This window comes from Lynx rufus, unplaced genomic scaffold, assembly GCF_022079265.1.
Source record: "Lynx rufus isolate CCGP_SWC_20201006 ecotype Redwood Valley unplaced genomic scaffold, mLynRuf1.p SCAF_27, whole genome shotgun sequence".
Lineage (NCBI taxonomy): Eukaryota > Metazoa > Chordata > Mammalia > Carnivora > Felidae > Lynx > Lynx rufus.
In genome coordinates this window covers 2,076,156-2,100,680 of record NW_025814842.1, presented here as the reverse complement: position 1 = coordinate 2,100,680, position 24,525 = coordinate 2,076,156, and the positions used below count along the sequence as shown (strand labels likewise).

The following is a 24,525-nucleotide window of genomic DNA, read 5'->3' as shown; positions in this document are numbered from 1 at the left end:
ATTACCTTTGGCATTTCTGCCACGCTGTGTTGTGTTGGGCTTTTGGTGGTGGAGGTGGGGCCTCGTGAAATCCTGCAAATGTTGTCAGCAGAGACTTTTCCAGCGATTGTGGAAGGAGAGAGGCTTTCGGAGGCGGTGGTCCGTCTCCTCAGAGCTGTCTGGTCTCTCGTGGGACAAGGTCAGAGTTCGTGTGGAGCGTGGGGGCCGAGTCAGTGCTCCAGCAGCCCCAGAGCCCCCGGACCCCAGGCCTACAGGGCCTGGCGGCCCGGGCCTAACGCACAAGGGCCCTTTATGAGGAGCCAGAGCCCTGGCTCGCCGGCCCGAGCGTCTGGGGCGTCCCTGCCTTTGGCCTCCTGCCCTGCCTCCCTCTCCTCCGGGCCGGCCCCGGCTCTGGTTGGCTCCACCAGCAGAGCCGGCCTTTTGCTCGGAGAGCCAAGCTGGAGCACGGCCGATGAGTCAGGCTTTGGCAGGAGGAAGGCTGCTTTGAGCACTCCTCTTTCCCTTTCGTTGAGCCCGAGGCGGGCTTTGTTGAGCCGAGGGGGTGGGGAGGCCGGCAAACATCCCGCCGAAGGGCACCCTGACCCCTTGGCCCCGGCTCCCCTCCGCCGTCCAGGGGGAGGCAGTTGGCCTCAGAGTGCTGCCCGGTCCAGATGGTCTGTCCCCTCGTCGTCTGGCTGCTCTGAGCTCTCTCTCCTTGATAGTCAGGTCATATGACGCATGAGACTACTGTCCTTGTTCCGATTTTTTAATTTCGTTTTTCGCAAGCACGTTGGGACTTAACTCTTAAATAGAAAACTTGGCTCGCGGTCTCTGGTCAGGGCCTTGCGTGTGGCTTAAGAGCTCAGCCTTCTGAGCTGAGCGGCGGTTTCGACCGCTTGGGCAAGTGAACCCGTGAGCTTTGGTTTCTTCCAGCAGGAGAATGGGGACGACTGCGTTTGGATTAAGTGAGATAATGCGCGTCAAGTGCGTGGCGCAGCGCCTGGCACCGCAGGGCCGGTTCGGTGCCGTATCCGGCCGAGGGAGCAGCCTCCGTGAGCCGGCCGCACACCCCACTTGTGATCCTCCATCCGGTGCCGGTGGGGCACCTGGCCGGGCGCCTGCTCGGCCCGTCTAACTCCTCCTGGAAATGAACTCTGCCGCCGCCTCAGCCCCAGGGCCGGAGCTTTATGGCGCCTTGGGTCGGTATTGGGGGCACGTTCACAGATTTCCCCGCCCACCAAGCTCCGTGCGAGGGGACTGGCGGGAGAGGCGGCCCGTGGGGTGCGGGACGGGGCTCGGGCCGTGGTCAGCTCCGCCGTGGCTGGACTGCTGGGCAGCCGGACGGGCCGCCTTGGTCCGGGCTCTGGCGTTTGTCGGTCTGACTGGTGGGGAAACGCGGCTGGGAGGGAGCAGGGTTGGAAGCAGCGCCGTCCCGAGATCGGAAGGCGCGTGCGAAGGCGTGAATGCGAAACATGTAGCGGCTGTGTGTCCGCCTTGTATTACAACAACGCTGGTCGTCTTTTTGTTTTCCAGTAGCCCGTGCTGGCAACTGTTCCTGAGATTGGTTTTTTGTTTGTTTTTTATCACATTCAAGTGTGTGTGTGTGTGTGTGTGTGTGCACACACATACATGACAAGACAATCACTAGTTGCCAAATTGCAAATCAAGTGAAGATACACTGAGTGTCAGGGTGAGAGGCTGGTTTGGGAGCAAGTCCGCTGTGGAGCGGGTGTTGTTTCTGTCCGTAGAGATCACCTGGGTTAGCCGGTACTGGTTCTGGAAGAGGATGCGGGCCGCTCCAGTGGCTGCAGGGGAGCTCCTGCCACGTGGCCTGGGTCACGCCGGCTGACAAGCGTTGACTGCGTTTTCCCCCTGTAGTCCCTCAGATCCTGTCCCAGATTCTGTCCGCCGTCCTTAGGACCGTGTGTGGCCAGAGGCCTGGCTTCAGGGAGACCATAGGTCCCGTTTGAGGGCCTGCTCTGTGTGCGTCTGACCCGGCCTGGAGACCGCTCCGGGTCAGGTTCTGGTCCCGAATGGAGGGGACGTCCCGTCAGCTCAGGTGCACACAGGCTTTCTCCGAAGGACCCCGACCTGAGGTCCAGGTGGCAGAGGGAGCCGATCGGTGAGGTGCGTGTCGTGTCGTGGCTCCGTTTAAAGGTTCTTGTTTTGGGCCCAAAACAACAAGCTGTCCCCAGATGAGTCACGGACCGTGGGGGACTGACCGGGCCACCCTTGTCCCGACTGTGAGGCCAGACTGTGCTGGGGCGAGGAAGAGTCCGGTCAGAGGGGTGCCGTCCCCCTTCCCCAAAAACCTCTGTGTGCAGGATCCCCCGCCCTCCAGGGAGTGGACCGCTGATCCAGGTCAGGCCCTCCGTGCTACGAAGCAAGCCTGTGGTGGCTTCAGAGAGCCTTGCGGGCCCCACTAGCACAGGCTGGCCCTGGAGGCAAGACTGGAAGTGGAGGGAGCTAAACTTAGCTCCCTGGATGAGCTGCTGGTGCGGTGCGAGGAGGGGCGAGGGGTGTGGGGGAGGCTTAAAGGGACAGCCACAGGCTTGTGTGGCACGCAAGGATGGGCCTGCACCAGCTCTGTCACCAGCTCCAGCGTGGCATCTGGCGTCAGGGGAACTTAGCTGGTCTAGCACGTGGCGCTGTGTGTGCCTGGGGGTCCTGCATGCAGGGGTGTGGGGGGAAGGTGGCCATGGGTGCATTGAGGGGGGGGCGTGCCCAAAGGTACTGAGCGCCTTGGGGGCTGTGGTGCATTGGGGCGGGGCAGGGCCCCAGGGATCCTGTGTGCAGAGGGGGGGCTGTGGGTGCATTGCCGGGGGGCGGGGCCCCAGGGGTCCTGCGTGCCTGGTTGGGGGTGGGGGCTGTGCCCAGCAGTGAGGAGAACGTGGTCTGGGCGGTTGGAAGGGCACCGTGGGCTCTGGCATGCTCACCCCCTGGGTCCAGAGAGCAGCAGCATTGACGGCTCAGAGGGGAAGGGGGCTGAGCGCCACCTGGGTGTTCCAGGGCTGACGCGGGGACAGAAGGAACATGTGACATGGGCCCACAGCTGTGAGCCTGCGTAACTGGTTTGGCAAAAGCGATCTCTCTCCCACTTGGAAGTCCTCGATAATTCACCATTTTCTACCTATCTAGTCCTCTCTCAGTATTTCCCACCTGTTCCCCGGACAGGGGTGGAAGGGAAGGACAGGGCGCACGGTCGTCCAGCACTAGCAGACGCCTCTCTGTTCAACTCCAGTTCCCCAGCCTTCAGGTGCTAGGTGTTCCTCTGCTTTGTTGAGTGTTTGTGTCGTTTTTTTGTATTCGTAGCCCCGGGACCAGGCTGCCAGCGGCAGGGAGAAGCCTCGATCCCAGGCTCTGAAAGCCAGGCCGTCAGGGCCGGTGCCGCGTATGGGGTGTGCACTTCCCAAACTAGAGGCCGCCGGCCGTGAGCGTGGTCCATACCGCCTTCGCTGTGTCTCTGTCCCAGTCCTGTACCTGCGCAGGAAACAAGGACACACGGTCAGCAGTAGTAGGGGACGCATCTGCACACACCCCCACCGTGCAGATCAAGAGCATCAGCGGCGGGGCGCGTCCGACTTCGGCTCGGGTCATGATCTCACGGTTCCTGGGTTCGAGCCCCGCGTCGGGCTCCGTGCTGGCAGCTCAGGGCCTGGAGCTGCTTCGGATTCTGTGTCTCCCTCTCTCTCTCTGCTCCTCCTGTGCTCACACTCTGTCTTTCTCAGTCTCTCAAAAATGAATAAATGTTGAAAAAGAATTTTAAAAAAGCGGGGGGCATCAGTGGTAATGTGTCACCCACTGTCGGCTCTCCTGCTCCTGGATACACCCCCCGCCCAGCCGTAGCCGCCCTTCTGATGTCGGCTAACGTTCTTTTTATTTGTAGTTTTACCTCCCGTGTATCCCCGAGCCGTTCTCTGCCTCAGTTTTATCCGTCAAATGGGGATGACCGTCATACCGGCCTCAAGCATCATTTTGAGGATTAACTGAGTTAATATGTGTAAAGCACTTGGATCCGCACGGGGCACCTGGTAAACTTTGTATGTGTGTTAGCTACTGTAACTGTGGTTGTGTTTAATTTTGCCAGTTTTTAAACATCACGTAAGTCAAGAATAGTGTAAATGTTGTACTGCCGCTTGTTTTTTTCATTCACCGATTTATTTTGTGATTCATCGTATTGATGCACATGGTAATGGTTCCCTCTTGTTCATTCTCCTGTGCGGTTCTGGAATATGCTGCCATCTGTTTATCCGGTGAGGTCAGGGTTGACTGGGTTTTTCCAGCCTCGGCTTTGATGATCCTGCCGCTGGGGGCATTCTGGCTCACGTTCAGTGTCCTCTCGGGCAGTGCTTCCCCAAGTGTGGCCTGGGGATCCCTGAGGTCCTGGCGAGGGCGCCTCAAGACCGACACTGTTCTCAGAATAAGACTGAGACGCCATTTGCCTTTTGCACTGTTATTTACTCGAGAGCGGACACTGGAGTTTTCCAGAGGCCACATCGTGTGTGATGATATCATCGTTCTGGTGGCTGCCTAGATACATGCCTGTTACAACTGTATTTCTAAGTTACTTCAGTTCTCTAATACGGTAAATATTGATAGTTTGGGAGGTGTTGTGTCCAGGGGAGACGCTTCCCTGGTTTTATTTGAGTAAGGCAGTGAAAGCACAGGGGCTTTCCGTAACGAACCTGAAGAAACGGACTCTGACTCATCCCCTTTGTTGTGAGTTCGCTGATGACTAATGCCATAGCAGGAGATTTTCCAGACACTCACTGGGCTTTTAGTCCTGTGTTATGTGACTCGAGCAGCTCCATTATAAGGAGGAGGAAGAATTCCTTATTATCTGCCATTCTGATGCAGGGGCACGTTTTTCTAGACAGGTCCTCGACGGCAAACTCAAGCCAGCAATCCACTGAGTTATCAGAGGAAATAATGTCTAGGGTAGCGCTAGAAGGGTCTGCTTTGGAAAAATCCGTATCTGGGGCACCTGGGAGGCTCAGTCGGTTAAGCATCCAACTTCAGCTCAGGTCACGATCTCACAGTTAGTGAGTTCGAGCCCCACATCGGGCTCTCCACTGCCAGTTCAGAACCCGCTTCAGATCCTCTGCCCCTCCCCTGCTCTCTCCCTCTCTCAAAAATAGACATTAAAAAAAAAAGAAAAAAGTCCGTATCTTCATTCACCAACAAGCATTTGGTTCCTAAGGGTCAAGACGCTATTGGAGCTGAGGACACACAGTGAAGGTGGCCTTTTCTTCCGCGGTTAACGGTTGTGTTGCAGGTACCTGGTACAATGGAGGAAGTTAAAACAACCACACAAATGCGCTGTCTCACAGCAGGGGCAGGTCAGGAGTCCTGGTGTCTGGACCTCACTGGGTCATCTGCTCTCAAGGTCTCATCAGGCTGAGATCAAGGTGTCGGTGGGCCTGTGGTCTCACCTAATGTCGCTTGCCAGCTGCCTGTCATTGGCAGAGTTCATTTCCTTGCAGTTGTGTGACAGAGATCTCTGTTGTTTTGTGGGTTTCTGGCCAGCTTCCAGGGGCTGCCCTAGGTTCCCTGCCATGGGGCCCCTCCTCTTACAACATGACGCTTCTTTGAAAAGGCTCACCAGATTAGGTCAGGCCCACCCCGGATCATCTCTCTTGATCGGCTCAGAGTAGCCCAGTCAAGGTGTGCGGTCTCTTGCTCTCCACGGGCCCCTCCCATGCTCCAGAGAACGAGATTGTACACGGACACAAGTCACTGAGGCCCATCTTCAAATCCTGCCAGCACAGGCCTCTTTTCCTAACCCCAGATTACAAAGATTTTCACCTGTGTTTTTATCAACTCTGTGGTTTTAGTTTTAGCTTTCACATTTAGGTCTGCAGACACACTTTAATTTTCGTGTATGATATGGGTAAGGGTCTATGTCTCTTTTTTCCCCCGTACAGATCACCAGTGTCTCCGGCACCATTTTTTGAAACAATGCCCGTTTCCCCATCTTGATTTGCCTTGACAACTGTCAAAATGCACTTGGCCGTCTCTGTGAGGTCCTGCGCCCAGACTCTGGTTTCTGCTCAGTTGTCTGCCTTTTCTCGCACCAACCCCCTCTTTCATAGAAAGTCTGGAAATCAGGCATCGAAAAGATGCTTTCCTTTTATAAAATCGATTTATTCGAGGTCACTTTTTAAAACTGTTTTTAAAATGAGCTTGTTATTTTCTACCAAAAAAAAAAAAAAAATGGCTGCTGGGACTTTGGTTGGCATTATACGGCATCCGTAGGTCAATCTGGGCAGAACTGGCATCTTAACAGTGTTGAGGCTCCTACAATTGATGAACATGCCATGTCTCTCCAATTACGTAGGTTCTTTTGTCCTCGTGCTCTGCGTTTTCCAAAGAAGAGGTTTTAAACATTTTTATAAAAGTCTGTTTCACGGGGCACCTGGGTGGCTCAGTGAGTTCAGCGTCCAACTTTGGCTCAGGTCGTGATCTCGCAGTTCGTGAGTTCAAGCCCCACGTCGGGCTCACTTCTATCAGCCTGTCATTGCAGATCCCACTTTGGATCCTCTGTCCCCCTCACTCTGCCCCTCCCCCACTTTTCTTTTCCCCCAAAAAAGTAAATATTTGAAAAATAATAAACGTCTGTTTCAGCTATTGGAATAAGGCAGGAAATATAAGAAAGAAAAGGGGCATATAAGTCAGAAAAGTTCCTATTGGCAGATGACATATAAAATGTAAAGGAACCCACCCAAAAAGTCACAGGACTAAGTAAATTAAGCAAGTCGACAGGATATAAGCTCAATAAATACAAAAATCAATTTTATTTCTGTATACTAGCAATGAACACAGGCAAACAAATGTGCCATTACTGTTCACAATTGCTCACAAAAAAGGGGGAAATACTTGCATGTAAATTTAGCATAATGTAGATGGGATGGGACTTGTATGATGAAAAGTGACAGGACGCTCATTAAAAAAATCAGAGGGTCTGAACAGATGGAGAGTTGGTTTGGGCTCCTGGATTAGGAGGCTCAACATAGGAACAGTGTGAGTTCTCCCCAAATGTATATACAGGTTTCTGTTCCTACTAAACACAGAGCTCCTGCTAAAATCTCAGCCAGACCTTTTGTAAATATAAATATGATCCTTCCAAAATTTGGAGAGGCACAAGAATAGCCCAAACCATTGAGAAAATGAAGAATAAAGTACAAGTTATCCGTGTCTCATGTCGAGACCTTGGATGCAGCTGTATTAATCAAGACAGTGATACCGACAGAGGGACAGACACAGGTCAGTGGGACAGACCCAGAGGTTAGCTCCGCACAAGTGTGCAGAGGTGCAAAACCGGTTCAGTAAAGGAAGGCCAGCCTTCCACGTATGCTGCTGAAGCAGTTGGATAGCCGTAGACCGGAAAAGAAAGAAGAAGAACCGTGACCTGAATCTCACAACCTTACGCACAACTTAGACCGGCATGTAGATTTAAATGAAAGAGAATTTTGAGAAGGTGACATGATAGAAACTCTGGGACCTAAGGCTGGATAAGACCCCAAAAGCAAAACCCATAAAAGAAAAAAATCATTTTTGAAAAAACATCAATTTTGATTTCATCAAAATTAAAACCTGCTCTGCAAAAGACCCTCTTAAGAGGCCGCAGACACAAAATATTTGCCAACCACACATCTACGAAAGGACTCATCTCAAAAAAACAAAGAATTCTTGAGACTCAATGGTAATAAAACAGTCCAACTAGAAAATGGGCAAAAGATCTAAAGAGATTCCCCCCGAGAGGATGTGCACGTGGCAGGTAAGTACATGGGAGGCGGTCGACATCACTGGCCATCGGGTCTTTGCAGGTTAGGTTAAGGGAAACGCAAAACCATGTTGAGATACATGTTAGAAGTCAGAAAAGAAGACCAGCGGCCACCGGTGCCCGGGTGGCTCGGTCTTCCAACTCTTGATCTCAGCTCAGATCTTGATCTTGGGGTCATGAGTTCAAGCCCTGTGTTGGGTTTGACGCCTACTTTTAAAAAAAGGAAGGAGGGGCGCCTGGGTGGCGCAGTCGGTTGAGCGTCCGACTTCAGCCAGGTCACGATCTCGCGGTCCGTGAGTTCGAGCCCCGCGTCGGGCTCTGGGCTGATGGCTCGGAGCCTGGAGCCTGTTTCCGACTCTGTGTCTCCCTCTCTCTCTGCCCCTTCCCCGTTCATGCTCTGTCTCTCTCTGTCCCAAAAATAAATAAACGTTGAAAAAAAAAAAATTTAAAAAAAGGAAGGAAAGAAAGGAAAACACAGCACCCATAGCAAAGGCTGGCCAGGATACAGAGAAGCCAGGTCCCCTCCGCATGGCTGGCAGGAATGTGGATGATGCTGCTGTCCTGGATTATAGTCTGGGAGTTTCTTCTAAACACTAAATTTGTACTTAACCATGTGACCCAGCAATCTCACTCCTGAGCGCTTACCCAGAGAAATGGAAACTGTCCACACAGAACCTGTTCGTGAGTGTTGACGGCAGGTTTTCTTTGGGGGAACATTTTTTATAATAAATTCAGGTGCTTTTTGTTTTTTTTAAGTAAATATAGGTTTGGACAGATTTTCAGTTAGTAAATTAAATCTTTAAAACATTTTGTCCATTTCTTCTAAGAAATCCAGTTTGTTAGCATCAAGTTGTTCAGAATGTCCTCTCCATATTTTTTTAATGTCTGTAGGATCCATAGTGTAACTCCTCTTTAATTGCCGGTACTAGCAATTTCCCTTTTCTTGCTGGGTTACTCTGGCTAGGACGTTACCCGTTTCGTTGGCCTTTTTGAAGACACTTTTGGCCCTGTTAATTTTTTTGTCGTTTGTCCATTTTCTATTTCGGTGATATGTGGTCTTTATTTCCTTCCCTCTACTCACCTGGGGTTTTCTTTACTCGTCCTTTTTAGGCCCTTTGAGAAAGAAACTTCAGTCAATGATTTTGGATCTATTTTCTTTTCTAATATAAACATTTATTTTTAAATTTTAGTTGCAGTATAAAGTGTTGTATTTCACATATACAATGTAGTGATTCAATACGTATCATACATACATTGCTAACATTTAGAGCTACAGATTTCTCCCTTAGATAATACATTAAATACATCCCAAAATATTTTAAAAAAAATTTTTTTAACTTCATTTATTTATTGTGAGAGACAGCAAGCCAGGAGAAGGGCAGAGAGATTGGGGAGACAGAGAATCCCAGCAGGCTCTACACTGTCAGCATGGAACCTGATGTGGGGCTTGAACTCACAAACCATGAGATCGTGACCTGAGCTGAAACCAAGACTCGGATGCTTAACCGACTGAGCCACCCGGGCACCGCCGAAAATATTTTCTAATGTGCTTTGTGATTTCCTTTTGGTACTTCCATTTGATCCATCGGGAGGTGGAGTTTCCATCTCCCTGCTTAAATTCCCCATATGTTCTTTCATGTCGTGTACTTTTTCCGTCAAATGCTTAGCATATTAATCATAATTGTTTTAAATTCCTGATGTGTTAATCGCAGACCCTCTGCCGCATCTGAGTCTGGCTCCAGGGCTTGCTCAGTCTCTTCAGACTGCGATTTTGCCTTTTATAGAGCGGACATTGTCACTTTCCGTTGAAAGCTGGATGCATTGCTGGCTCCAGCCACGTTCCTGTCCCTCATATTCACCTGCCTGTCCAGATCGGGGGGCAGCAACCCTGGAACGTCCAGTCTCGTGTGGCTCTAAAAAGAGTCGTGCTTGTTCAGCTTGTGTGGAGACTGGAGTGACAACTTGCAGGTTCCTTAAGTGCCAGAGTAGGAGGGTGTGACTCTGCATTTGGAACCTCTAAGAACTGGCCAAGCCCCCCCCCACCCGCCCCTCCCCTCTCCGCCCCCCCACCCGCCCCTCCCCTCTCCGCCCCTCCCCTCTCCGCCCCCCCACCCGCCCCTCCCCTCTCCGCCCCCCCCACCCGCCCCTCCCCTCTCCGCCCCCCCCACCCGCCCCTCCCCTCTCCGCCCCCCCACCCGCCCCTCCCCTCTCCGCCCCTCCCTCACCCCATGGTGTGCGTGCTTTCTCATATGGAGAAAAAGAAGATCTAAAATCATGCCCTGGTTTCTTTCTGGCTCATTTTTCTGTGGTGGTCCCTGTGACACAAATGAAGGATTAGATCTGTCGTTTCCAAGGCTGGGTCTGTAACCCGTGCTATTCAACTTCCAGAACCGTTTGAGGAATGAGCCTGACAGCTGTTCATTATGCACAGACCGCCTTGGATCCCACACAGATCACAGTGAGGTGCGGCGGCTGCAATTAAACACCTGGAAAACAAGTGTCCTGACGAAGGGGAACCTTCTTACCTTTGCTGATACAGGTGCAAACCGTGCAGCCGCTGAGGAACACACTTGGGTGATTCCTCAAAAAGTTAAACACATGGGGCGCCTGGGTGGCTCAGTCGGTTAAGCGTCCGACTTAGGCTCAGGTCATGATCTCACAGTCCGTGAGTTCGAGCCCCACGTCGGGTTCTGTGGTGACAGCTCGGAGCCTGGGGCCTGCTTCGGATTCTGTCTCTCCCTCTCTCTCTGCCCCTCCCCTGCTCACATTCTGTCTGTCTCTCTCTGTCTCTTAAAAATAAATAAGCATTTGAAAAATTTTTAAAAATTAAACATAGTTGCCATGTGACCCAGAAACTCCACCGCCAGGTGGAATGTCTGCCCCAAAGGACCAAAGACCGGCATCCGAATGGAAACTTGTACAAGAACGGTCACAGCAGTAGCCAGACGCTGGAGGCAGCCCAGATGCCCATCAGCTGGCCAGCGGATAAACACTGTGTGGGTCCACGCAGTGGGGCGCTGTCCAGCCGTAGAAAGGAACAGAGTGCTCACCCCGCCATGACGCGGTGAAACACGGTGCCCAGTGGAGCAAGTCAGTCCGTTGCTACGAAGTACCCAAGATTGGCAAACCCAGAGAGACAGAAAGCTGATGGGTGGTTGTCCGGGAGTGGGGGGGTAACCGCTCGTGGGCGCGATTGCCTTTGGGGGTGATGACAGTGTTTTCCAACAAGGTAGAGGTGGTGGTTGTACGTCACCTTGAACGTGCTACGTGCCACCGTGTTACGTATGCTTTATTTTTTAAAGATTTTATTACCTTTATTTAAGTAATCTCTATAGCCAACGTGGGGCTTGAACTCACGATCCTGACGTCAAGAGTCACGTGCTCTACCGACTGAGCCACCCAGGCGCCCCTATGTACACTTGAAAGTGGTTAGTTTTCTGTTACGTTACTTTTACCTGAGCAGAAGAAAAAGACAAATCTCAGAGGGGCCTGGCATATTAGAGCGCCACCCTGGGCCTTTCCCTGGGGCCTTAGTCACAGCTGGGAAGGAGCAGCTGTCCCCAGGAACCGGGGTGGGGGACTCAGAGCCTGGATATGGGACGCAAGCCTTGGCACGGCCGGGTGGCCTAGCAGGACCTCCAGCGTGGGCGCGCCTTGGGCCGGCTTCCCGTGCACCTGCTCGTGCTGGGGCAGAAGGGCGAGGCCGCCGGAGTCCAGGGGCCCTGCCCCCACCTGACATGCTGTTAGGTTCATGTCTCTTAGTTTGGTTTCCATTCTGAGGGGTGGATTTTTTAAATAAATTTCGTTTTTAATTATGTAAGATCTTCACATGGTTCCAAAGCCAGAATGCATTGAGACGTCCCGCTCCTGCCCTGTTGTCCCCTCCCCGTACCTCATCGTTTCTATCTGTTGCTGGTTTATCTACGTTTCCTTTTTTAAATATGAGCAAATAGTCAGTGTTTCAATTTCCGCACCATTCCTCACACGCAAGGAGACACATCGTACTTTGTGTCTTGCACCTCTTCTCACCAGCCGTGTCCGACCGCCTGTGGAGGTCGCCTGCGTTACCCGGCCAGCCTTCTGTCCGTGGACGTTTGCGGTCTTCCCAGGCTTTCGATGCCGTACAAGCGCCGCAGTGAATCTTTTCCCTGATATAGTAGGATCATAAATTAGCAACAGACAGGTCCTAGATTAAAATGGGAGATTTTAATCTCCCAGATTAAACCCAGATTAAAATTAAACCCAGATTAAAATGGGAGAACCTCTGTTTTGACGATGTGTATGAATATGGGGTTTTATCTTTGTCCAGAATGCTTTCACGGCTGTGAGATCATTTACTCTCGACCCCGGTGAAGCGTCATACGCATTCAACTTAGTTAGCAAAGCCGGAATTCAAGATGAGGTTTCCTTTTGGGAATTCATGTTTTTTTTAAGTATTTGTAGGAACCCTCTATTCACACATGTTGTTTGGTCAGCATCTCTGTTAAGCCAAAGTTAAGACTTAAATTGGATATTTGTTAAGTAATGGAAATGAAAATCTGACCCTTGAAATAACTTGTTGTTTTTAACCTACAGCAGTTTCAAAATTTGTCTTTGTAATCTGGAGGCACCTGGGTGGCTCAGTAGGTTAAGTGTCCGACTCTTGATCTCGACTAGGGTCACGATCTTGTGGTTCACAAGGTCGAGCCCCACATCAGACTCTGTGCTGACAGTGCTGAACCTGCCTGGGAATTTCTCTCCCCCTCTCTGCCCCTCCCCTGCTCACTCACTTTCTCTGAAAAATAGACATTAAAAAAAATTGTGTCTTTGTAATTTGTTATGTTTAAATGAGTAAACTAATCTCCGGGTCGTCTGGCTCACCGTTGTCAAGTCCTGGATCTCCCAGCACAGTCGATCCCCTGTTAGAACCTAAAGACCAGCTTCCCTGATTCTGGAGCTATAGGATTCTGGAGCTGTAGGAGGGGCTTACGAGTGCCCAGACAGGATTTCAAACTAAAAAGCCACTCGCCCCAAGTGAAGATTTGTGTTTTTCTTCCTCCACCCACCTTCACACCTCCTTTGTCCTTTCTCACACCCCAGCCCCAGGGAACCCCCTCCATGCACTCACCTCCACCTCAGGAAGTACCTCCAGTGGAAGGGTGTGGGTCACGTTGCTGGCAGAGAAACAGGTGTGACCAGTCAACCTGGAATACTGATCTTGTGTTGAAAGAGCTGAGTCCGTTCTCTGGAGATCTTGACTTAGCCGATTGAGGCGGATGGGGCCAACCAGTGTCCGCCGACGGGGACCGCCAGAGCGCGGGCAGGCAGGGGTGCAGGAGGCTGGGTCTGGGTCTGATGATGCCAACAGAAGCTTGGAAGCAGTGGTGAGCCCGCTACATGGGATTCTCGTGCGGCCGGTGTGGGTGATGGGCGCTCCCAGGGAGGACGGTGCAGGAGACAGTCCATCTGCTGAAAATGATCCTTCTCTTTGCGCGGGTGATGTGCCCAGGCGTGCGCACTTTTCCGGCCACATCCGCCTGTCTGCGGCACGGATGCGAGTGTCCCAACGTAGTTCCTTGACACTGATCGCCCCCTCTGCCCGCTCGATCACCAGCACCCCCCCCAGACTTGTCCAGCGGCTGCTAATAAAAGTGCACATTTGGGGCGCCTGGGTGGTTCGATTGGTTGAGCGTCCAACTCTCGATTTTGGCTCAGATGGTGATCCCGGGGTTGTGGGATGCAGCCCCGAGTTGGGCTCTGTGCTGAGTGTGGAGCCGCCTGGGGATTGTCTCTCCCTCCCTCTGCCCGTCTCCCCTGCTCATACTCCCTCCTTCCCTCTGCTCCTCTCCCCTGCTCATACTCTCTCTCTCTCTCTCTCTCTCCCCTGCTCATACTCTCTCCCTCCCTCTGCCCCTCTCCCCTGCTCATACTCTCTCCCTCCTTCTGCCCCTCTCCCCTGCTCATACTCTCTCCCTCCCTCTGCCCCTCTCTCCTGCTCATACTCTCTCTCTCTCTCCCCTGCTCATTCTCTCGCACTCTCTTTGTGAGATTTTAAAAAAACTTTTTTAATGCACATTTTGCTGGGAGTTGGGTCAGGAAGGCAGGCTGATGTCAGATGTATGCCTGGTTGCCTCTGAGCACAACTAATTTATGTTGTTGTATCGAATCCGTGAATCCGTGCCGTCACTCACGAAGGGACTCAGATTTGCAGACCATGAAGAGTTACAGAAAGCCCGCAAGTTGTCGTGTTCTTTTCTTGCCTGACCGTGTTACTGCAGCGGCCATCGAGAGGACCCCAGCACCGTTTTGCCTCGCGTGATGCTCTCTTTTTGTAAAGGCATCATCTGTGCCCGTCTAGGCTTTGGTAGCAAGTATACGTAGCCTTGGGTCTGTGAGAAATAATCCAGAGGCTGGAAAGCCCAAGACGAAGGCACCAGCAGATTCGGTTTGTGGTGAGACCCCCCCCCCACCCCCCGGTTCGTGGACGGCATCTTCTCATGTATCCCCACGAGGCAGGAGCGTGTGCTCCGGGGGCTCCACCCTGACCACGCACCGGGACCAACGCACCCGCGAAACCCCACCGCCCGATACCTTGACACTGGGGCGTAGATTTCTGCATACGAATGGTGGGGTGGGGGGCACAGTCTGAGGTTCTGAGTGGCTAAGTCCACGGTAGCACCTCCGCTCCCGCCGCGTGCCGCTTCTCCGAAGGCCTGACTGCTTCCCCGTAGTGTTGAAAATCTGTCAGAATTTAAACCTGGGCGTCTTCCTGAGCTGGTGCTCTGGGAGCCGTGAGGCCCGTGCAGACGACTGTTCTGTGGGCTGCGTGTCGAGTCCCGTGGTGCACACGTCAGTCTCTGCCGGTAAAACCCCAGGGTCCACACCTGGGCTCCCGCTCAGCCTGGCGGAGTGGCTCCTTGCCGGTTCGAACGAGCCGATTCTCCCATTCCCTGCTGGCCTCTCGGCCCCCACTGAGACGAGGCGGGTCCAGCTGACCCCGACTCCCCCTCTCGCATGCGGCCCTCCCCCGAAAGCGTGCGGGTGCCCGACCCTGCGGAGCGGCAGAGCCCCACATATACCTTGCGTCTTGGAAGGAGTAGGAGGGGGGAGGCACGCGGCAGAGGGAGAAGCGGTGATGGTCCGCGTCCCTTAACGTTGAAGTGCAGGTGGGGTGGCCCTGAGTTCAAGCTCACGGGCGATTTCTCCACCCAGACGTGGGAGACACACCTTCTCAGGTTTTAAATATAGTGACCCATTCTTGTGTCCCCTGGGGCCTCTTCCTTTCCCTCCTGTGCCGTCGGGCTGATCACCTATGTCCCAGGGTCCCCCCAGGACACTTGTGCCGCGACGACAGAATGTTGGCCGGGACATCTGCATTGCCGTGACCCTCTGCCCAACCACCCCAGGACCCCCGCTCCCGGTGCAAAGTCACGGTGGCAGGCGGGTGCAGACACGGTCCTGAGTCTTCATAGGCTCTCCTTGCACCTCCGGCAACCCTGAGTCGGGGGGCAGCGGGGGTGAGACACACGGGTTTGGGGTGAGCAAAGGAGCGGTCATGAATCAGGTGGGTTTGCGGCCCCTTCACTGACCAGCTGCTTCCCGTCCCGCAGGGGAGGCGGCGGGACGTGCGGACCGGCCGCCCCACTCTGTGGTGACGGCTGTCCCCACACCCAGGCTGGAGTCGACGGGGGACAGAGGCCTGAGGCCGGGGTGTCGGGGAGTGAGTCTCCTTCCGGGGGCTCCAGGTGTATATGTCCCTAGAGCACCCGGACCTGAGGAGGAAAACTGCGAATGCTGACCCTGAGCTGTGTGCTGCGTGTGACGCGTGCTCCCGTCCCCTTACAGCACGCACTCGTCTGCATTCTCTGAGAGGCCGCTGCTGTGCGACGGGAAGGCTGGTTCCCCCGAAAGGAAACGGAGTCCTCGGTGCCCTCCCTGGGGAGACAGTGGGGAGAGGCTCAGATCAGGAACGGGCTGCTCCTGTCATTTTCGTCTTCTTTCTCTCCTTTCTTCCATAAAGTCACAGGCTCAAGCCGTGGTGCCAGCCTTTCTGGTGGTCTTTCCTGGATCGGCCACCTGCCGCGTGGGTGTGGCCACCCACTTTCACACGCCTGTGCAGAACGTAGGCTGAGCTGGGCTTCCCCAGGTGACCCTCCCCGGGCCCGTGTGAGGGAGCGTGTGTGACCCAGCACCGTCCTGGTGGCCTGTCCACCGTGGGGAGGCTGTGGCCGAAGCCCGTGGAAAGCCATGCCCCTCGAGTGTATGGGACGTGATGCGTTTCCTACATCCCGCTTCCTGGGGGAAGACTGCCCTTCCTCTGTTCGGCGCGGCCTCTAAACACTTCTGAAACGGAGCATGGGGGGCCCCAGGGTGTGCCGGGAGCTGGAGAACGGCGTCCGTCGGTCTGCGCTGGCCTCCGGTCCACAGCACGTCCAGGGGAGCGAAGGGGTCCCCGCTCCTCCACGGACATCCGGACCGAAGGCCCTCCTCATCCTAGGCTGTGCGTCAGGTCGTACGAGCGTGGCGAGTAGCAGTGGAGTTTTAGGCCTGTTTCCGGAAGCTGGAAAGCATTTTGTGCCGCACCTGTTCTCTTCAAGAGTCACCCTGTCTGAAGACGTCTGGGGCGCCTCAGGCCACCTCTGCCGGCACAGGCTGCTGCCGGGAACGTAGGCTCTGGCTCCGGAGCGTCCGGTGTTCGCCCGTGGCAAGGAAGGGATTGGCTGGTCAGAGGGGCCAGCACGCTCCCGTCCCCAGAGTCCAGCGGGAGTGACTTGAAAACAGTCTGAATTTGGCTGTTGGCGTCTCGGCGAGAGAAACCGCATTTTAGCTCAGTTGCGTTTTGAATGTGTAAAGACGCCCGTGCGCTCGGGGTCTCTCTGCCACCTTCCTATTCGTACAGAGGAAGTAACACTCATGTGACTCTGTCGTGACCGTCTAGTTGCCAAATCAGGGTTCGCAACCGGTGCTGACTCGTGTGTGTTCTTCCTCCGCGACAGGGTGAATCCGTGAAGTACTTTCTGGACAACTTGGACCGGATCGGCCAGCTGGTGAGTACAGTCCCCACCCGAGAACCTGCGACCCAGAGTTGGGGAGCACGTGGTGAGCCCCGTGACGAGCGGGACTGCTGGGCTCTTAGATCCGCGCTCGGTGTCAGGGCCGACGGCCAGCGAGCGCATGGCAGTGAGCACTCCCCCTTCCGGTGGAGGACACGCTCACGTTCCCGCCTGCGGACCGTGCTCCCTGCTAGATTTCTGTGAGAAATCCTTCGCTCCGCTTGCCACAAGGGACGGCAGTTCTTCAGTACCACGGAGGGTTTCCTTTAACTTTTTTTTATCAGGGGAGCCTCAGACGCACATAAACACAAATCGTGTGATGCGCCCCCAGGCCCCCGCACCTCCCAGGAAGCCATCTCTTCGGAATAGGGCTCCGGAAGTCCTAATCACAGTGCCGCCACTGCTCCCAAGGCATTGGCAGCGTTCCGTAATCTCAGCCGATGGCCGGTGAGCGCTGAGACCTGCCCGGGCGTCGTCGTGTGTTCCCGTGGGTGCCGCTTGCTTTAGCGGTTTGAGTCCGCGTCCTCATAAGGCCCGTCCTTCACAGGAGGGCCACGTCACTCCAGCGTCTGTGAAGGTCTCTCCCTCGTCTTTCCTTGTCGCCGTTTATTTGTGAGGTCGTTGGATCGTTCCTCCTGCGGCTGCCCCACGTGCGGCTTTGCTGTCCCTTCCCGGCAATGCTACCGAAGACGCCCCTCTGTCCCCCGCACCCCGTGAGCCGGTCTCCGGACCGAGAGGCCTCGGCGGCCCCGTTTGGTCTCTGGCCGGGCCGCCGCCTGAGTGCTTGTGCGGTCGCTGGAGGGTACTGCGGTGACCGAAGAGTCACCGTGGTTGCTAAAGACTTCCGAGAATAACATATTAAATATATCGCGGGCGAGATCTGAACAGCATCGCAAAGCCTAGATTAAATCGGTTGGCGGTAAGGTCTGGGAACGCGTACGCTCTGGAAGTCAGCAGTCGGAAGGTGGTTGTGGGGCAGAAACCGAAGCGGCGGTCAGTTTCCCGTGGGCACGAGCACACGTGGGATTGTCAGCTGCAGCTGACGGTGAGGATTCCGGTCACCTGCCTCGGGCCGGGGAGCCTCCGCTCACGGGAGACAAGCCGCTTGATGCCTTCGCTTCCCTTGCCGTGGCCAACGTTGATCTTACCGCTGCAAGTCACTCTGGTGCCTGGTTCAAGTTCTCACAGAAGTCCCTGGGGCTCTTCTGGCCCTTGGGTCCTCGCGTTCTGTCTCTCCTGCTAAACCTGTCCCTTCTCCCGTGTTTTACAGAATTACTTTCCCAGCAAGCAGGACATCCTGCTGGCGCGGAAGGCCACCAAGGGCATTGTGGAACACGACTTTGTCATTAAAAAAATCCCTTTTAAGATGGTGGACGTGGGCGGCCAGAGGTCCCAGCGCCAGAAGTGGTTCCAGTGCTTCGACGGCATCACGTCCATCCTGTTCATGGTGTCGTCCAGCGAGTACGACCAGGTGCTCATGGAGGACAGGCGCACCAACCGGCTGCTGGAGGCCATGAGCATCTTCGAGACCATAGTCAACAACAAACTCTTCTTCAACGTCTCCATAATCCTTTTCCTCAACAAGACGGACCTCCTGGTGGAGAAGGTCAAGACCGTCAGCATCAAGAAGCACTTCCCGGACTTCAAGGGCGACCCCCACAGGCTGGAGGACGTTCAGCGCTACCTGGTCCAGTGCTTCGACCGCAAGAGACGCAACCGCACCAAGCCCCTGTTTCACCACTTCACCACCGCCATAGACACGGAGAACATCCGCTTTGTGTTTCACGCTGTGAAGGACACCATCCTGCAGGAGAACCTGAAGGACATCATGCTGCAGTGAGCGAGGGCGCCCCCCCCCCCCCCCGCCGCCCCCCGCCGCCGCCGCCGCCGGCCACACCTCCCTGGGCCCGGGGTGGGCCTCCCGGGTCTGTGCCGCCGCGCCCGCCGCGCCGCCACGCTCCGGGCCCGGGGCCACGGACACTCGGACGATGGCTACCGAGCCCGGGGCGTAGTCAAACTACTGAGAATCCGAGGGGCCACTCTGCCGTCGGTCCGTGACACCTGGTAACACCGCTCCCTCTCTCTCCACAGAAACCGTATTCCTTTCCCGACACAGTTTCACGAGGACTGTGTGCGCGGGGAGGGAGAGGGGGCGGGGGGGGACGTGCGCACGCCGCGCACACTCGGGAATGACCAGGACACGAACCGGCCAGCCTCGCAGGTGGCTCTTCCCTCTCCCCCGCCAGTCTTCCGTGAGAGACACTGACCCGAGAGCTTTGCCCGACGGTGGTTTGCGGGAGATCGGGGGTCTCCGCGCCCCCTCCCAGAGCAAGCACGTTGCCTTTTAAAACCCCGGTGCCGGCTCGAGGGACCCCGGCCCAGGCACCCTAGATGAGGCCGGGGGCCCCGCGTTGGAGGGTGGGAGCGGGCTCGCCTTAACGCCACACGGCCGGTGCTGGTGATCCGCCCCGCCCCGCTCTGCCCGTGACCTCTGTCCTCCGGTCACCTTCCAATACCTGCACGCGGCCGCGCCCTGGGCCCCCTTCCCTTGGAAGGCGGGAGAGCGCTTCCTGCTCCCCTCGGGACTCCTGAACACCGGTAGGATTCCTGGCGGAGCCTGTGTGAACGCCACGGCCGCCTGGTGAGTCCACCCGCTGACCTTTCAGGAAGCCCAGACTCTGGAGCCGGAGTCCGAGTTTCTGCCAACTGCTGCCACCTTGATGCCTTTGGACCGGGACCCGCTCCCGGCTCCGCTCGGACCTTCCGCTCACCAAGGTCTCCTCGTCAATGTGCACATGTCACAAGTGATCACTACCGGACGTGGCTCTCTTCCGGGAGAAGCCAGGAAGGTCTGTCCAGGCCCGCGGGCTTGGACATGGCAGATCTCCTCCCCCCCCCCCCCCCCCGCGCCCCTACCCACTCACCTTTGCACCCGTGTCTCCCGCTGGCTGTCAGATACACTGCGTCCCAAGCTGGTCCCGCCGTGCGTTCCTCTGATAGAAACGTCTGGTGTGTCAGGACTTTTCCTAGTATTTAGAAGGAAACAGGAAGCTTCCTCTGACTGGCACCACACGGTCACTGTGGCTGAGTAGCACCCGCGAGGCCCCCCGTCCCGAGGCTGCCCTGCTCCCGATCCTGTGTCCCTTTTGCGTCAATCCTGGCTCGTTTCCAGCGATCTTGTGGCCTGTGCTGACCCAGGAGGAAGGACAGCAGGACCTGCTCCTGACTTGTCCTTGTCATCAGTGTTCTCAGTGAGGAGACCACAGGAAACTCCCTCTGTCTCTCTCCCTCTCTTTCTCTCTCCCCCTCTCTCCCCCTCTCTCTCCCTCTCTCTCCCTCTCTCTCCCTCTCTTTCTCCCTCCCTCTCTCCCTCCCTCTCTCTCTCCCTCTCTCTCTCCCTCTCTCTCTCCCTCTCTCTCCCTCTCTCTCCCTCTCTCTCTCCCTCTTTCTCCCTCCCTTTCTCCCTCCCTCTCTCTCTCCCTCTCTCTCTCTCCCTCCCCCTCCCTCTCCCTCCCCCTCCCTCTCTCTCTCCCTCCCTCTCTCATTCCCTCCCTCTCTCTCTCCCTCTCTTTCCCTCTCTCTCTCCCTCTCCCTCCCTCTCTCTCTCCCTCTCTCCCTCCCTCTCTCTCTCCCTCTCTCCCTCCCTCTCCCTCCCTCCCTCTCCCTCCCTCTCTCTCTCCCTCTCCCTCTCTCTCTCCCTCCCTCTCTCTCTCCCTCTCCCTCTCCCTCTCCCTCTCCCTCTCCCTCTCTCTCTCCCTCTCCCTCTCCCTCTCTCCCCCCTCTCCCTCTCTCTCTCTCTCTCTCTCTCTCTCTCTCTCTCTCGGTGCTCAAGGCTTTGTGTCTATGTTTGTTAGGGTTTGTGACTTTTTTGGCTGGAAAAAAAAATTGCTGTTTTTGCACTGCTTCCTGGGGCTCCTCATGAACTGAAGGATGTGACCCAGGGTCAGTGCCGATGACCGTGGCTTAAAGGAACAGGAGCCGTCTTGGCAGGCTCCCCGGGGCGGTCTGGGGTCCTTTCACGTGGCTGCAGGGACCCACCGCCCGGTTCCCAGTGTGGTGGGCTCTCCTCGCCCGTCGCTGGGGGCAGCGGCTGCTCGCCAGTGTGGGAGCCACCCCGGCCCCTGGCATCAGCTGGGCGTGCACAGGGTGCTCCCGCCCCTTCACCCGGCTGACCGGAAGCGCAGGGGGTGGGGCTGTGCAGAGCTGCCTAGAAGTCAGGGAGGGCGCCAGGCCTGGGTCCCTGACCCGCAGGGCCCCAGCCTCCCATGTCTTCCCGGGCCCGGGCTTCCGCTCTTGCTGACCTCGGGGCACGTGGGGAGGTCTCTAAAGGCCCCGGTTCCAAGTTCAGGGCTTCGAGGGGGATCGGAGAAGAAACTATTTGCAAGGCTCAACTAAAACCATTCACGGCTTTCCTACACATAGACTAGTCGTTTTTGTCTCCAAAACCTTCGGCTTTTGTATTTTTTTAATTACACTGTTATCCTTGATGATTGTCTTTTTTATTGAGTTGTTGGAGAAGCAGGAGATAGTCGTGCCTCATTCTGTTATTGCAAAAATGTAACAATAAACTTCCTCAAAATAAGGTCTTTTCTCCGTGGTGACGCTATTTACCTAGAAGGACACGTGTAGGTTTTTCCTGAAACACTGCTCTGTCTGTAGAGAAAGGCTCTTAAAAGATAATGTGTTCTAACCTATGTAATTTACAGAGATGTCTAGTATTCCTGCTCTTGTAACTTTAGTTACTTCTGGGAAAAAGAAAAATAAATCCAAGATCCAAAGTCATCTCAAAACACAACGATTAGTTACGGTCATGACCGCCTCACTCGGGCGTCCTGAGGCCAGGCCGACCCGGACTGGGCGGGACTCCCCTGACGCACGTGCCTGCGGGACAGGGACAGCCGGGCAACGGCTCACATTCACGCGCGGCCCCGTTAGCCTGGGCCGGAGGGTCTGGTGTGAGGACGACCACCTTCGCCCTCCGGGCGTTCGTTACGGCCGTCCTCCGCACTCAGAGCCCAGAGCGCAACAACGCCAATGCTAATTGTACTTGAAGTTTCATTATTTGATAATCGGCTTTTATTTCCAAGACACAACTTCAAAGCCAACCAAAGTGGCTTGTGCGCAGAGACGTGTGCGTGTGTGCGCGCAGGGACCTCACATGGTGTGAGTGAGGCCCTGAGTGCCTGTCTGAGAACCCCAGGACCACCTACAGGTGGACGCTTGGCGCGGCCTGAGCCCTGTAACCAGAGGGCGCCAGGGGGACGGGCAGGAGGGTGTTGGTTCCGCGGCCACGACCCCCACGGTTCTGGTCCCAGCCACAGAATGAAGAAACCTCCCGCCGGAGTGATGAGTGATGCCCAGTCGTGGGCACGCTTCGTCACAGGACTGTCCTCCGGAAGGAGGAACCGGGTGCGGTCCAGCGGCCGTGGCCTGGGTAGGCGCCACAGCACCCGGTTACGCGGGAGGGTGGGAGCCCCTCTGCCGAAATGCTGGCTGGGAGCCTGCCGCGTGGTTAGTCACCCGCGGCGGTGGGCCAAGCTCTTTGTGTCCCAGTGTCAACCCTTGTAACCGGCGAGGAAGCAGTGATTCTCCGCGCTGGCGCCACGGTCAGAAGCCCCGGCCCAGCCCTCCCCGCGGGGCCTGCCCGGCAGGGACCCCATCTGTGCAGAGTCCCGAGCTCCTGGCCATCTCCCGTGCATCCGGGGCTCCGAGCCACCGGACAGATCAGCCGTACTGGAGGCCTTCTCCTGGGCTGCGTCCTGTGTCCCCGTGCGGCTAACCTCGCTGTGACCAGCAGCCCGCCTCTAGAGGAAGCCACGGCAGTGGGCGGGCTGCTCTGGAGAGCGAGGGTGGCCGCGCCTTTCCCCGCGGTGGACAACCTCCCCCGCCCTGCGGCCCGTCTTCTCCGTGAGGTACGTCACGTGCGCTCGGCAGCCTCCTTCTGGAACGATCCGTGGGGCTCGCGTGTGTGGTGCCATGTTTCTCTGACTGGGCATCGGGGCTGCCGGTCCCAGTCGGGAGGCGGTGCTGGGTCCGCAGCTTGGGGGTGCCGACAGCCCCCGCGTGGGGCCGTTCCTGAGGCAGTGCCGGGCCCTGACGAGAAAGCCGTCGGGTCCCCCGAGGAAGGAGCTGTCTCTCGCCGTCTTCTGCTGGGGAAGGACTTCGGGGCTCTCGAAGCTTGGAGACTGGTAAGCTCAGTAGGGTGTGTTAGAACAGGTGGGTGTGATCTCTGCACCTCGCTGTCCTCTCAGGTGGAAACGTGCTAGAGAAGGTAACAGGTTACTCCCAGGGGCCCTTCTGTGGGCAGGCTTCCCTCTGCTTCACACGCACGCGGCTCCTTGGAGGCGCCTGCCCAGCCCTGACCATGGTGACCTCGCCTGGGAGCCGCACCCGAAGCCCCCGGGGCTGTTAGAGCTGCATTTTGCAAGCTCGGGGCTTTCCCTAATCCAAGATTGCTGAACTGGTTCCGGGAGGGCTGAGCTTTCCCAAGGCTGTAATCCCAGATCAGGAGCAGACAGCTTCTCAAATATCCCGGCAGGTGGACCTTCCCAGAGATTGGTGTCCGTTGTGTTGGGGGGTGGGAATGGGGTGGCACGCAGGCCCTGGGGTTCCTGCCCGGAAAGAGACCACAGAGGGCAGTGGGCTGTCCTAGCCGATGGGAGTAGGGGACAGGTAGGACGGGGAGGGGTGCTCTCGGGTCTGACCCTGACCTGCGGCGGCTCCTCCCCCTTGGATCTTCCCAGTTTTCAGCAGAACGTCCTAAAATGTCATCGTGGGAGTCTTAGCAGGGACCTGTAGACTTCACACCTGGCTCTCAACGCAGCTCAACCAGAAAATGAGGTTATTTTCAAGTCGGTTATAGACGTAGTTGTTTCTTTTCAGAGGGTTTTCTTTTTTATGTGTGTGTAACGTGAACCCAAGTGAAACACGAGAGCAGCTGCCCTGGGGTTCCTAAAGGAGCCCGAGTTTCCTCTCAGGCCCGTGGATAAGCGAGTAGCCACCCCGCAGGTGAGGAGGGACCAGCCGTGCCACGGGGCGACCCTGAGCCACAGCGATCGGAGGGCCTCCCTTCTCTAGCCGGGTCACCTTGTCATTAACCGTGAATTCACTTGACGTTTTGTTTGTGAACGCTGATGTGTTTCCTCCGAGGGCACGTGCTCCCGGCTGTCTGCAGCCCAGCTGGAGTTTCCCTGTGGAACAGGACTTGCGCGAGGGCCTGGGCCCACACGACCCCCGTGTCGTCTTGTAAGGTGGCGCTGAAGTTGGCTGCAGGGCGATGAAGACCTTGACCCCCTCAGATGGGAACGCGCCCTCCGAGCCCTGTTCTGGCACTTTCTGGCACCAGTGCAGGCGGTTTGCCTCTCCCGGCTGACGTCAGAGTGACCGGCAGGAAGGAAGAGGGACAGCGGGGGTGCGGGCAGACCCTGCTTTGTGACCTATAGTCTCTGTCCTGAAGCCACGGCCAGAGACCGTCTGTCCTGCCGCCGATGGTCCGGGAGCACTTGGGGGCGGCACATACACCCGGCTGTGCCCCCCGCTCCATCCAGAAAGTGACCCCCGCGGAAGCCCCCACAGCACCACCCGTCACGGTGCCCTGGGAAACAGGTCAGTGCCAGCCGTCGACAGGAAGCTCTGGGTCACTGGGAGCCTTCAGATCAGCCCGAGGTTCTCTGGGGCTCCCCGACTGGGCCACGCCGTCAGGGGGACGCCTGGGGGAGCCGCACACCTTTC

At 56.2% G+C, this 24,525-nt stretch overlaps 1 protein-coding gene across 1 annotated transcript in view; it reads left to right on the top strand.

The window, feature by feature from the left end:
• Positions 1–20,137, top strand: part of GNA12 (G protein subunit alpha 12) — a 108,895-nt gene extending 88,758 nt beyond the window's left edge. The window contains exons 3-4 of the mRNA XM_047089312.1: positions 16,738–16,788; positions 18,065–20,137. Coding sequence (XP_046945268.1) covers positions 16,738–16,788; positions 18,065–18,634 — 621 coding nt within the window. The 3' untranslated portion in view covers positions 18,635–20,137. The remainder of the gene's footprint in view (positions 1–16,737; positions 16,789–18,064) is intronic.
• The last annotated feature ends 4,388 nt before the right edge of the window (positions 20,138–24,525 follow it).